The sequence below is a fragment of the Cyprinus carpio genome, chromosome B8, assembly GCF_018340385.1.
Source record: "Cyprinus carpio isolate SPL01 chromosome B8, ASM1834038v1, whole genome shotgun sequence".
In the NCBI taxonomy this organism is placed as follows: domain Eukaryota; kingdom Metazoa; phylum Chordata; class Actinopteri; order Cypriniformes; family Cyprinidae; genus Cyprinus; species Cyprinus carpio.
The window spans coordinates 12460440-12473984 of NC_056604.1; the positions used below are offsets into that span (position 1 = coordinate 12460440).

Genomic DNA, 13545 nt, shown 5'->3' on the forward strand with positions numbered 1-13545 from the left:
AGCTTCCGTGAAGACAGCAGGATAACATAAACAATTGTACACTATTTTGAATCAAGTTTTAATATTTTATTAGCTAAACAAATGCAAAGCTTCCACCAAGAAAAAAATAGTTCAAGCAAGAGTACAGTGCCGACTGCTGTTACCAGGATGAGCCTATGTTATTAGCTTTTACAGGTTGTTATCCAGAGATAACATACCTCGGAATGTCGCGCCTGACCAATCAGAATCAAGTATTCCACAGAGCCGTGTAATAATTTCATTTAACATATAACAGCTAAATAACATGCAGTATAATTAGACAAGTGCCCACCACCACAGTGACATCAGTGGAAATCAATTTAATGGAACAATCTGTATCAAATAAATAAAATGAATGCATTAAATGTATTCATCATTTGCATGTGTGAAGGGTAATATAACTAAACAAGTCTGTAGGCATTAGCCTTGGCTTGTTGATGGAAATGCTGAGGAGTTTACTGAATAGCTCTTGTTCATTCAGGTCCAGACACGTTCAGATTCTTGCTATCAAAATGCACCGATGTCCTCAGATTATCAGCGGCCACCATACTGGCTGTATTCAGCCTCACTGGCAAGCTGCAAAGGAAATGGAGACGGATGACATTTGTGAGCACTGCCTCAGTCATTAAAAAACCGTCAGGTTTAAAACCACACTGTGAGATCACTTCAACACAATGAAAAGTGCTCCATAAATAACAGAATTTGTACAAGGTGGGAGTTTACTTTGAACAAATACAGCTGCGTGACTTACTGCAACAGTCGATCTGACGCTCTGCAGTTGGAAGAATATTCGACCTCCTTCCTCTGGACATATTGCTCTGATATCGTCCCGTTTCATTCCCAGCAACATTGCTCCATTAAACACCCCAAGACTCTGGACTGTCCTACACAAATACATGATGAATCAAGGGTGACAACAGGTTGAAAAATGACTTCTTGGAGCATGTTAAGCTATTTCCGTTGTAAAGTGTCAGAACTACATTTTGGTGTCATCTAGAATCATTGCACTCATTGTGCTCTTCCTGCCAATTAAGTGTAAAGACCAATACATCCACAGTCAAAAATACAAAAAAGATCTGCATAATGTAATATAAATTATAATTTTTTAGGTGCAAACATTTTTGGGATTTTTGACTATTTTAAAGAATAAAATTAAAAGATGATAGAAATGGTTTCTTACATTTTAGAAAAGCCTTTGTACTGTAACCAGGCTTTGACTTCCTCTGGACTAGATCTCATATCTAGAGATGGAGGTCCTCTCATATTTTGCTGCAAACATAGGGGTCAACATTCATAAAACAATGAATTATGTTTAGCAAAAAATCAATTAGTTAAATATACAGCAATACATGTCCTGACCAAACAGTTCTGAAAAATTGGGTGACATACATTGACCAACCATTTTTTATGTCTTTATAGAGCTGATGTTAAAAAATATTAATTAAGCCATTGTTTAGTATGTCCTTAAAACATTTTTGAAATGATTGTTTTAAAATAAAAATGTAGAGTAAGAATAAATTTGTAGAAAAAAAAGAAAATGTGCATTTGTCATGACTTACTGCTGGCCTTTGTCCATCATCAGACTCTAGAACATTCTGAGGCACATAACCCTCCTCGTTACGACTGTTTTTCACTTTCCACCATTGCCCAGACTTGTCGGTTACCTGTTAACATAAGCATAGAAGTCTATAAACAAGAACAAACTATTTGTATGCATTTTCTGCTCACTGAAAAAAGGTAGCATATTTGTTAACATATTAGTTACAATTTTAGTTAGTTTAATTTAGTAATAGATTAAGATTAATAAATGCTTTTTCTTTGTTAGTTCATGTAAATTTCAACATTTACTAAAATGATTAAAATCAAAAGTTGTACTTGTTACACATGAACTAATAATGAACAGTTGTATTGTAAAAAAATTAATAAATGCTTTAACAAATGTATTGCTTACTCTTTTAACTAACATTAACTAGTGGGACTTAAACTGTGAAGTGTTGCCAAAAAAAAAACGTATTGATTCAGTCACTTTATCCACCCTGAAGTTGCACAATTTCCTTTGTGTGGGGCGTGTTTTTAAATATCAGTATGTTAAAGGTCAGGTGATTACCTGCACCATGTCATTCTTCATCACACTCAGTTCCTGACTGTTTCTTGCCATAAAGTCATAGATCACCCTCATATAGATTGGCGGCTCAGCTGACCTGGTATAAAATAAGACAAAAATGTTACTAGACTTGATTTGAAATTTACCTCTTAAATTCTTTAGTAAACTCATCTGTCCATTTAAGGCTACATACTTATAAAGTGAAATTAACCAATGTTTTATATTGCTGTCACAACTGCCTTTGTATGATCTGGCTATTTTAAAGGGAGTTCACATGATTTGTCTCACCGCATGGGTGGGGCATTCCAGGGTATGTTGTCCTGGAAGAGAGTGTAAACAGCAATTTTTACTCATTTCACTTTATTATGCCTTAGGCTAGAATGTATATGTCAAACACTTGACGTATTTTATGACATTCTCATGCTTATATCAGTTGAAGTTTGCCCTCTGAGCGATTTTACCTGTTCAGGTGGCCTCTGCATGGCGTTCCCGGGTGGGACGCGCTCGCTGTTGCTCCGTGACAGCTGCCTGCTGGCGGGAGGGGACAGGGAAGGGCCAGGAGGAAGAGGCTGCCAACCATCATAAAATTCAGGATAATATGGAGGGATCTGATCCCCGTTTGGCCATTTAGATCTGATTAAAAAGAATACAGAAAAATCATAAGCTTTTCCCCTTTGTTTGCTAATCTGTGAGTAAGTTTTTTTGTAGAATAGAAGACCTTGGGATGCTCCACGCATCACCCAGACTGCTCCACAGTACGTCCTCATTTGGTGTGACAGACCTTCCCAGGAGGTACAGGGCTTTTTCTGTGAGCAGTGGACTCAGCACCGTGGGAGCGATGTTGGGAGGATACTGACTCACCATCTGAAGCATGAAGAAACAGTCAGAAACTGAGTGTGATGAGGGCTGATATCCTGACCTTTAATTTTGTGATATGTTGTAAGATTTCAGTGGGCAGCAAGTTGCTAAATCATCAAAGTAAAGCCTTTTCTCTGGACAGAAAGTACACTCTTGAAAATAAAAGTTTGAAAAGAGGAAACTTTTGGAACCTTCCGTTGCGATACCATAGAAGATGTGGCTCCCCAAACAACATTTCAGTGAACAGTTCTTAAAAGAACCAATTTTTCTAAGTGTGAAGAACACTGTGAAAATCTAAAGAACCTGTCCACTATAAAGAACCTTCTGTGTAATGGAAAAGTTCCATGGATGTAAAAGGTTCTGTACGGAACCATAGATGCCAATACAACATTCTTATACAACTTGTGCTTTCTAAAACATTGGTATACTTTCGTAAATAGGTAACAGGTCAGGTGGGTCCTACTGACTCTGAAACCTACTGAAAGTATGCTCATCCATTTTCATTGCATAATGAAAAAAAATGCATGAAATGTGACTGCAATGCAAACAGACTGAACAAACATATACTTACAAAACCAAGGGAAGAAAAGAGACTGTGAACAAAATCGGAAGCAGGAGGATTTTTTAGGTGACCATCCAGTTTCCCCTGTCACAAGCAGAGAAGAGTATAAAAACTGACATATGCAACAAATAAAAAACAGTATGTCTCATATTAAACATTTTTATTGAAAAGTAATTTTATGAGACCACTGAAAAAAATACACTTAATTCAATTGTACTTTAGAGATATGCCAAAACTAAAGTAGTAGTAATAATTTTATTTGAAAGTGTATATTGAAGTAGTTCTAATACTCTTAGGAAATATTACAGAAATTAAATGTATATAACTTACCAAAAGGTTGAAGCCATACTTTATTTTCTGCAGACAGGATATGTACTCCTCCACAGGGGGAATACTTGCAACTATAAAAAGCAAAAATAATAATAATAAATCTTTTCATGTTGACATCATGTAGATTTTTTAAAATCCTTATATGAAATTAAATTAAATTAAATTATAAAAAAAGCACTAGGTGTTAATTGTTCACCCAATTGTTTTTTTGGAGCATTTTTCTTTTTCTTTTTCTTGCTTCCATCTTCTTTTGGCAAAGCTGAGCCTACTTTATATACAAATGTCTCAATGTCGGCTGCTACATGGTTAAAAATCTCCTGTAGAGAAAAGAAAATGGATGGGGGATGTGTCAATAAATTGATTTCTGAATTAGATGGATTAATAGCATGGTGTGATAAAACTGTCGATAAAAACAACCAACCGAATCTCTCTCCACATCATTGAATGCAGGTGGAGCCTGCTCCTGCTCAGACTGCACTTGCCTGAAGGGCGCTTCATCTCTGGGAAATGGCATAGTGGGTGAAAGACGTCTGTCATCTAGGAAAAGATTATAAAAGGTTTTGAATTTTGGATAAATATTTAGACATTATGAAATATTACTTCACTGTGGCTGATTTGTTGACTGTACCCCCCAACAATTATGTATCTGTATTTTTGTATTTCCCATTTAATATGGCAAGTCGTGGCCTAATGGTTAGAGAGTCGGACTCCCAATCGAAGGGTTGTGAGTTCGAGTCTCGGGCCGGCAGGAATTGTGGGTGGGGGGAGTGCATGTACAGTTCTCTCTCCACCTTCAATACCATGACTTAGGTGCCCTTGAGCAGGGCATCGAACCCCCAACTGCTCCCTGGGCGCCGCAGCATAAAATGGCTGCCCACTGCTCTGGGTGTGTGTGTTCACAGTGTGTGTGTGTTCACTGCTCTGTGTGTGTGCACTTTGGATGTGTTAAATGTAGAGCACGAATTCTGAGTATGGGTCAGCATACTTGGCTGACACTTTTACCAAAAAAAAAAACAATTAAATTGACAAAATATTTTTGACTGTGAAGATCACAAGTGTGACTATTTTTTTTCATTTAGCAATTTCTAATCATGTCCACAATTTTTTGTGTGTTCAAATAGCAAGCGCAACAAAAGTCATTAAGTTTTTTACCATTCTGTTCGGGTAAAAAAAAAAATCCAAATTTAAAAATGTACATTTTTTTTCAGTCTAAAATGACTGAGAACACCCAGAGTGTTAATTTCAGGAAATTTTAGGGTATTTATTATTATTATTATTATTTCATTTTATTTATAGGCACCTTCCATGACACTCATAGACACCTTACAACAAAAACAATCAAAATCACTGTTACAGGATAACAGACCCAATACAAACAATCACATAAAGGCCTGCCTAAAAAATGTAAAGTGTATTTTTCTGAGTGAAATGAACTCTTCAAGTGATCACCATAGTCTTCATAGTGGTTGTACTGTGGAGGCGGGAATTCTGGGGGAGGAGAGTTTGGCTGCACGACAGCCGGTCTCTTCATGCTTCCTGGATGACCCTGACCAATGATGCTTTCCAGATGGCTCCTGAGTAAAAGAAAATATCTCACTGTACAGCACTGCTAAAAACTGAGAGCTTTGTTATTTAGATCATTATCCCAAATAATCATGTCTATTTAAAACATTACATTTTAGCACATTTAAAGGAAAAAATTCAGCAGCTGACCTGATGTCCATCTGTGGTTCTTTAAGCGGTGGTGTGGCATCCCCTCCTTGCTGTATTACCTTTTCCAGATCATTTGCCACCTCCTGAGCCTAGCGATTTAAAACATCACACATACCTTTATAGAAAAAATCAGAGCACTGACAGAGGGAGTGGAATGGAAACTCCCACATCAATCCATAAGATACTGAGACAGATTTATACCGGGCAGATGCACCACTATCTACCCTTAGATGAACCTAACATTTTGACAATACATCAGAGTGTTGTTTCTCACCCCAATCTCCTCACACTGGAACAGGAAGGCCTGTGGAGCTCTCTGGCTAGGATCCTGAACTGAGATAATGAGAAGGGAGTCATACACACAACTGTCGAGAACAGCTCTTGTCGCTCTGACGCTACTCAAGTGCACAGACTCCAAAACCTCCTGCAAATCCAGGAAACAGAGGAAGAGTTGAAAGTTTAGTACTGGAACTAAGTGTTGTATAATGTAACCATTTAAAAAAAAAAAGTATTTGTTCAGATTAGTGAATCAGATTATTGACCTTGGTCTCTATGTCACACAGCTTTAGCTGGTTGGCCTGGACCTGCATGATCATGTCCTGACCCCACACTTTCCCTTTACTGTCCATATTCTTCAACCTGTTCACACAGTCATCAATGCTGCTCACCTCTCTGCCATCTAACACACAGGTGAACAGGTGCTAGGGAACGGAAGGAGAATTAGATTTAATGTTGTTTTATGATCACATATGATTCACACAGACGCTATTGTTAAATTTAGCCTTGCTACATCATCAAATTTTACAGTTCAGTTTGTGTGGAAATCTCTACAGTACATGTTAGATAAGCACTGGTTGTCTGTTATTTTCTATAACACACATTAGTGAAGTGGGTGTTGGCTTTGCTCTAACAGATTAAGATTATGCATCAGTAATATGCAGTCAGCACAAATGAACATTTTAAAATGATTAGTTAAGTGTAGTTAACACATGAAATGGATTTAATCTTACCTCTACTCTGTACTGAAAGTTGTCTTGTTGTCTGCTGATTGATTCTGCATACTCCTTCCTTTGCACTGCATAGAAGTCAACTTAAATATATAGTATTATTTTAGTGTATGTTGTTTAAATGGGATTTGTACTTACTGTAGATGGATTTGGCACTAGGACGAGACATGCCAGGCCCCTGGGACGGCGGCTCAGGTGAGAAGCCTCTATAATATAGTCACAAAAAACTCACAGTCAGCTCAATGCTGTTACAATACGCAGGATATGGCCAAAAAGTACATGGACATCCATTTTTGATAAACTAGTTGGCTATTTCTGTAATGTCAGTGAAAAGAAATATTACACCAGATGATGATTCTGGAGAAATCTGGCTGTCCAGTTTTGTTGCAAAAGTTTTGGGAGGTTACTTCTTTTTTTTTTTTTTTTTTTGATTGACAACAAAGTCAACTTCATCCACACCAGATATCAACAAAACAGTATTAGAAATAGACTGCCATTACTTAGAAAGGGTAAATATATACTGTATTTACATGATTTACTAAACTAACAACAATAAAATAAAAAATGTTCAAAAATGACATTCAAATGTTTGGGATCAATCAGTCAGATTTTTTATGTTTTAATGAAATCTCTTATGTTCATCAAGTCTTTTAATGAAATCTCTTATACACAACAAAAAACAACACAACTAAAATAATAACACCTTATAAAATTATCAGCTTCTAAAATATTTTTCTGAACAATATTTTTTGGAACCTGTGATAGGTTTTTGATTCTTTGATGAATAGAATGTTAAAAAGAACAGTGTTTACTCCAAATAGAAATGTTGTGATACAGTATAATCTATTACACATTAGAATGATTTCTGAAGGATCACTGAAACTGAAGTAATGATGCTGAAAATGCAGCTTTGCTTCACATGAATAAATTATATTATAAAGTATATTAAAAAAGAAAACTATTATTTTAAATTGCAATAATATTTCACAAAATATTTTTCCCCTGTATTTTTGATCTAACAGGTACAGCCTTGATAAGCATAATTAACTTCTTTAAAAAGACATTTTAAAAATCTAACTGATCCCAAATTTGTGTCTATTATACACTATATAGAGTCTATATGGAGCTTTTATAAAACTGCCTGATTTAAAAATGAAAATGCCACTAAATAGCTCTTAAAATAAACCTGATACTAAACAAAAACAATCGGAAATAAAATGCAACAAAAAAATGTAACAAAAAAAATCTAAAGATGAATAACCCTGCCTCACAACGTTGTGTAACAACGACCTGCTTGACACTTGTTTTGACAACCGACATGAGAGAAGGCAGGACATGACACACCACAGGTACAAATTCCACTTGCACACACTGAAAGATACTGTTGATGGACGGGAAGTTGAGTAAAAGATATGTACCTTGACTGGAAAACTGGGACAGGGTTACCCCCATACATTCTTGACTGCAATATTTAACACCTGTAATAATAATGTTATCAGTCATAAAACCATTCAGAAAAATGGCAGACAAACATTTGAGAAGCAATGGCAGGCAGAAACATTAGTTATGAAGAAGTGTCTGTTCATCACTTGCAGTTTGACACCACTTAACTTTTCAAAAGGAGGTGAAAGTGTAGTCATCAAGTTTGTGAAGTAAGTACATACTTGCAATATCACACCCTTTAAACCAATTAAGCTGCCTAAAACCAAAATATCAGAACAAATGCTTTTTATGTTCAAATGTTGATATTTTTAAGAAAAATATGTAATTATAATTTCAATCAGTCAGTTAGTGAATACTGTCTGATTTATTAATATCATAACTTGACATTTCTTTTTAAATTTGAGTAGTAAAATTTCTATATTTAAATCGATGTAAGATTTTTAAAATGAGTTCAGTAAATCATGACAGAATCACTAGCTCATAAGCCAAATACAATACAAGAATGAAGAAACTTATGGTCAAGAATATATATATATATATATATATATATATATTTGTTCTCAAAAACAAGCGAGAACTGTCCAGTCATGAAGTGCTTGACGAAAAAACTGCTGACAACACAGAGCTGGAACTTTCTCTATAACAACTTGACATGTTTGGCTTGGCGAGAAGGAAACAGAAGTGCAAAAGTGATACGCAGCAGAGCAAACCAGAAAAAGGAATAAGAAAAAACAATAATAATACCACTTCTCTGAAAGAAAAAACAAATTAGAATAATTGTGATGTAACCATGTTTTGTATCCTACATTATTCAACTGAATCACTGCCCTATCAATCTGTGTGTAAAACACCATATATAAGTACCTCTACAGGAGTTTCGGTTATAAAATAAGTACAGATGAAATCAACCTTGTCATTAAACAAATGATTGTACGTTACCTTAACGAAAATCCTAAATTTAACTGCGAATCTCCAAATCTAGGTTCAGATTACACCAGAATTAAGACATATCCTCAAGTCCGTCTTCTTCGTGAACTGCTTGAGAGCAGATATTCTGGACTTCCTGCTTGGAAAAGCTGAGGTCAAAGTCGAGTTCCTGAATAATAGTAAATCAGGTAGCAGCAGGTAGGTTTTACATTTACATCCTTGAGTACAAAGGTTTTGTCATTAATAGACAGCCATTGTGACGTGTACAGCAAAGTGGTGCACAGTGACCCCTGAATGAATTTGTACACTTGCGTCACACTAAATGTATGTTGCTGTATTACCATAACAAAACATTAAGCCAAGTGGTATATTTTAAAAAGTAAGATGAGAATATGTTTCAAGCATTTTAAATTAAGTATTTGGACCATAGTAAGATGAATCATTTGTTTGCAGATGCATTGTGAAAGATATGGCTTACTCTGTGAAGTTTAAATCATCTTACTAATGTCGCCTCATACCTCAACAAAACATTTAAACTATTAATGTCAGAACAACAAGACAAAGAACAAGAGTTCTTCAAATCATCACACAAAAAGGACAGAAAAGAGTTTAGTGAATAACCAAATCTTTTATTTAATACGGGTATGTACACTTCTGACGACACTGCCAGACTGGCATGTTCGCAAGGAAAGGGTTCATTTAGAATGAAAACAAGAGGCTTTAGTGTGCACATTGACAGAGACCTATACTGTAGCCCGAGCCTGAGTGTTCTTGGCCAGGACCTTCAGATCTGCAATGCACTTGGCAATGCTTTCCTTTTCCTGAAAGACACAAACAAAATGTGAGATTGTAGAAATAAGCATTAAAAAAAAAAATGTAATAACAGTATCAGAACAATTATTCTGTAGTTAGTACAAGTGCATAAATACGTAAAGTTGGTCTGTTTTACAGTGCCATTGTTTAGCATGTTACATGTACTTACTACAGTGATAACAGCAAAGAATGCATAATTACAATCAACTAACCCTAAACCAAACCCTGTAGCATGTTACTCACTGTTACAGCGTAATGTTGAGTACTAAGCCACCTTAAAATAGAGGGTAACTTTATTTTAAGATGTCCTTGTTACATTTTACATGTACTTACTATTATAATAACAATAAATTATTCATTACATGCAAGTAACCCTAAGCCAAACCCTAATCCTAACCATATATACTAAATACATGTAGTTAATTAACATTACTCAGTACTTAAATGTACAATTACACTGTATTAAGGACACCTTCAAATAAAGTGACTTTTCCTTCAAAATCTCCTGTCCACATAATGTAGCAATTACACTGTTACTATAACTGCTGAGAGACTGTGAGTACAAATTCTCCATCTAGAGGCCAAGCTCAAAAATTACTTGTATACAGTTTCTGGACTAAAGTAGCATTTATATTTGGACATATTTGTAGTTGACTAGAAACGATTCTGGAAAAAAAGTAAGAAACCACAGAAAAGTACCACTTACACTACCTGAAAAAGAAATAATTAGAAACTTTCCGATAATAGGTCTGTAATTACCATACTTGCTAATATTAAGTAAGCTCACTTTTATTCAACACTTCTTCCCCAAGGAAAAAAAGGCCTTTAGTTCTAAACAAATGCTTCCTTCGTATAATATAAATACAATGAAGCATCAATGTAGTGACCATATTCCCTGTACCTGCTGTGGGGTGATGCTCTTGATGACGCTCTGCTCGACCCAGTTCACCAGGTGCTCCTGCTCCATGCGGCGGTGCAGGTTCTGAAGCTGCACCTGGTAGTCCAGCCTCTTCTTCACCTCATTGGTCACCATGTGCAGTCGCTCCCTGTAATTGGTCTCCAGCAGCATAGCCACATTGTTCTGATGGAAGATGGGAGGAGGAGCATCACAAACCTAGACCTAGTGCCACTCTAAATGTTAATTGTTAATAATTCCAAATTTAGTGGATGTCATCATTTATGGATGGTAAATGAAGGCAGAGATTAAAAACATCACAGTCTTTTGTCCTCCTCACCCTCTTGGCATCAAAGAGCATGTGTCTTCCTTCCACTCTCCACTGCTCCTTCTTCTCATCCTCAATGCCTTGAGCTAGGCTAGCCATGGCCTGATCCTTCACTTCCTGAGCCTTTGCTACTTTATCCTGCAGAGGAAGACAGAGAACAAAATATTAGTCAAACAGAACCCTTTATCAGCAGATCATATTTCAGCCTCGATAAAATTTCAGTCTTTATCTACACAATTTCACTTCTGTTGAACACTAAACACTTTCTGCACCTCATTGAGTTTATCGGCGAAGGCAGCTACACTGGGCCCAAACTTCTTGATGCCGTAAATGACGACTGCACCGATTGATGCAGCAGCAAAGGTCTCGTGATTGATTACGTAGATTTCCTTAGACAGCATGTACAGGAGCAGACCGGTGCCCAGCATATAAGGCCCTGCAAACAGAAGAGAACACAACACCTGTGTATCGATGTACTGGCTCTCGCTCGCTGTTAACAGAAAATAATCTTTACACAGATCTTTTGGATGAAGAGATTATTAATGAATAACAACGTTATTATCAATCTACTCATCACATAAGGTAGGACTGCATCTTAATACAACGGAATTGTGATATACAGTTAGCAAAACAAGTGAATGCTCATTTTGAAGCATGATAGATTATGAATGATTCTGGTAAACTTCTGCATAAAGATTCTTTGATAATTTATACTTAGAGTGAACTTTTAAAAAGACAAACAGGAATCTGGATAACAGAGAAATGCTAAGAAAGGAGGCAATAAAGATGACAATCCCACCTGTCACACCGGTTTTGGGATACAGCAGTGTGAAAAGCTCCTCTGGGAAGATGCCATGTCGGACCTTTCCTCCCTTCTCGGGCAGAGGGGGAACTGGTGCAAGACTCTGGGAGGACTGGTGAAAGGAACGAGAGGCCTGAACCAGGCTGAGGAGTAAAAGCAGCACAGGGTTAGAAGTCTGTGGATGTCATCTGTTTTCCAGTTCTCTTCAACCCCAGACTGACATACACAGCACTGACCACAAAAATGAAAGCTTTTACATACCAAGCGCCAAAGGACCCGCTGTTTTTCAGGGTATGACCTACAAGAAACAGAACACAGAGTAGTTAGAAAAGGACTGAAAATAATCTCAGTGTCAACTGACATTACCGCTTGTAATTAAGATTTATTAAATCTAAAGAATCAATGATTTGTTTAAGAAAAAAATGAATGAATTTTTTTTGCATATGTCATTTCTAAAACCTGTTGTCTACATGTCATTAGCTTAAAAATATTAACAGACTGCAAATAAAGTTCCACATTTCGTTTTCTGATTTATGATGATTTTGATTCATAGTGCAGATATAATAAAATAAACGTCCTTGCATACATAACAGAAGTTAAAAGCTGTGAATCTTACCAGGTTAAGCAAAAATCTGAGATAAAATGTAATCATTTACACCCCTAAATAAACATTAAATAAAATGTAAATTATTACGCAGATAATATGATAAGTGGTAGAGTCTGAATGTGGCATTAGCTCTCGGCTAACAGCTAAACAACTCAATACAAGGACATACTGAAAGCACAACAACACCACGATCGTTTTCATACAGCTATCACTGTTTGAGCATAAAAGCTGCACTTCAATGCATTTTAAACATCATTAGAATTAAAACATACATTCACTAGAACAGATAAACACGTTTCTCTGCAGGTTCATGTGTGGCCATTCACACCGTGCGGCCTAATTTTACCCTTCAACTTCACATTCCCTCATAAAACCGTCTATTTAATCCACACAATCAACGCGAAGGATTAGAGTACCGTTCATTTGATAAATCACCCACCTGAAACGAGCACCAGTCTCGACAACATGTTTTTACCGGTCAATGTCAGGATCCCTGGCCGAATCGTTTCTGTACCGGGCTCTCCGTGCCCTTCTAGACCAAGGATGAGGAACTCTCGCCTCAGATATCGCGAGATGTTCCAAAACCCAGCGATCTGTCACATCCGGGAAACTCTGCACTCTGAGAGGGAGCCAGCATGTGGCGCAAGTTCACCATAAAAACAATAAAAGAAACGTTGACACTTGTAAGTTGTTGTTAACATAAATAGCCTGTTTGAACATATTGATGATGATAATTATCATCAATAAATATTTAAATACGTCTTTAAATACATCAGCACTGTTCATGTTGATTTTTTTTTAGATTCAATGGGAATTTGCCCAATTTAAAAATGTATAGTAGGCTCTATACACTGAACATAGTTGGATTTACAATCTAACAATCTGGTATTTTAAACTTTACTTGTTGTATAGTCTGTTTCTACACCCATTTAAACTTCAGTTAAGTGTTTACTTTATTTCTTTCTTCAGCTCAAATTTTTGTTTTCATATAGGAACATCAACATGAGTCCACTTAGAATTTTTTTTGCTTGCATTGCTTTGATATAGCACTGAATATCGATTCTATGTTGTCTTTCTCTTTCTCTCTAGTCCCTCCCCATCCACTTTTGCTACATTTATACAGCCAATATAACCACCT

General features: G+C 36.4%; 2 protein-coding genes across 2 annotated transcripts; both read right to left on the reverse strand.

Annotated features, from left to right (window-relative positions):
• Positions 1-51: 51 nt before the first annotated feature.
• Positions 52-9445, reverse strand: eps8l3b (EPS8-like 3b). The gene is made up of 20 exons (XM_042729767.1): positions 8975-9445; positions 8011-8070; positions 6731-6798; positions 6596-6660; positions 6128-6286; positions 5860-6009; positions 5586-5674; positions 5322-5446; positions 4294-4409; positions 4069-4189; positions 3873-3943; positions 3552-3626; positions 2841-2986; positions 2584-2755; positions 2411-2442; positions 2126-2219; positions 1578-1682; positions 1199-1287; positions 770-902; positions 52-594 (listed from the first exon to the last, which is right to left on the reverse strand). Exons 2-20 carry the CDS (start codon positions 8046-8048, stop codon positions 553-555), a joined length of 1890 nt encoding a protein of 629 aa, XP_042585701.1. The 5' UTR covers positions 8049-8070; positions 8975-9445; the 3' UTR covers positions 52-552.
• Positions 9446-9570: 125 nt separating this feature from the next.
• On the reverse strand, positions 9571-12993 carry atp5pb (ATP synthase peripheral stalk-membrane subunit b). Its single transcript, XM_019101304.2, has 7 exons — positions 12847-12993; positions 12062-12098; positions 11798-11943; positions 11271-11434; positions 11011-11136; positions 10677-10856; positions 9571-9783 (listed from the first exon to the last, which is right to left on the reverse strand). Exons 1-7 carry the CDS (start codon positions 12872-12874, stop codon positions 9706-9708), a joined length of 759 nt encoding a protein of 252 aa, XP_018956849.1. The 5' UTR covers positions 12875-12993; the 3' UTR covers positions 9571-9705.
• Between the last annotated feature and the right edge of the window lie 552 nt (positions 12994-13545).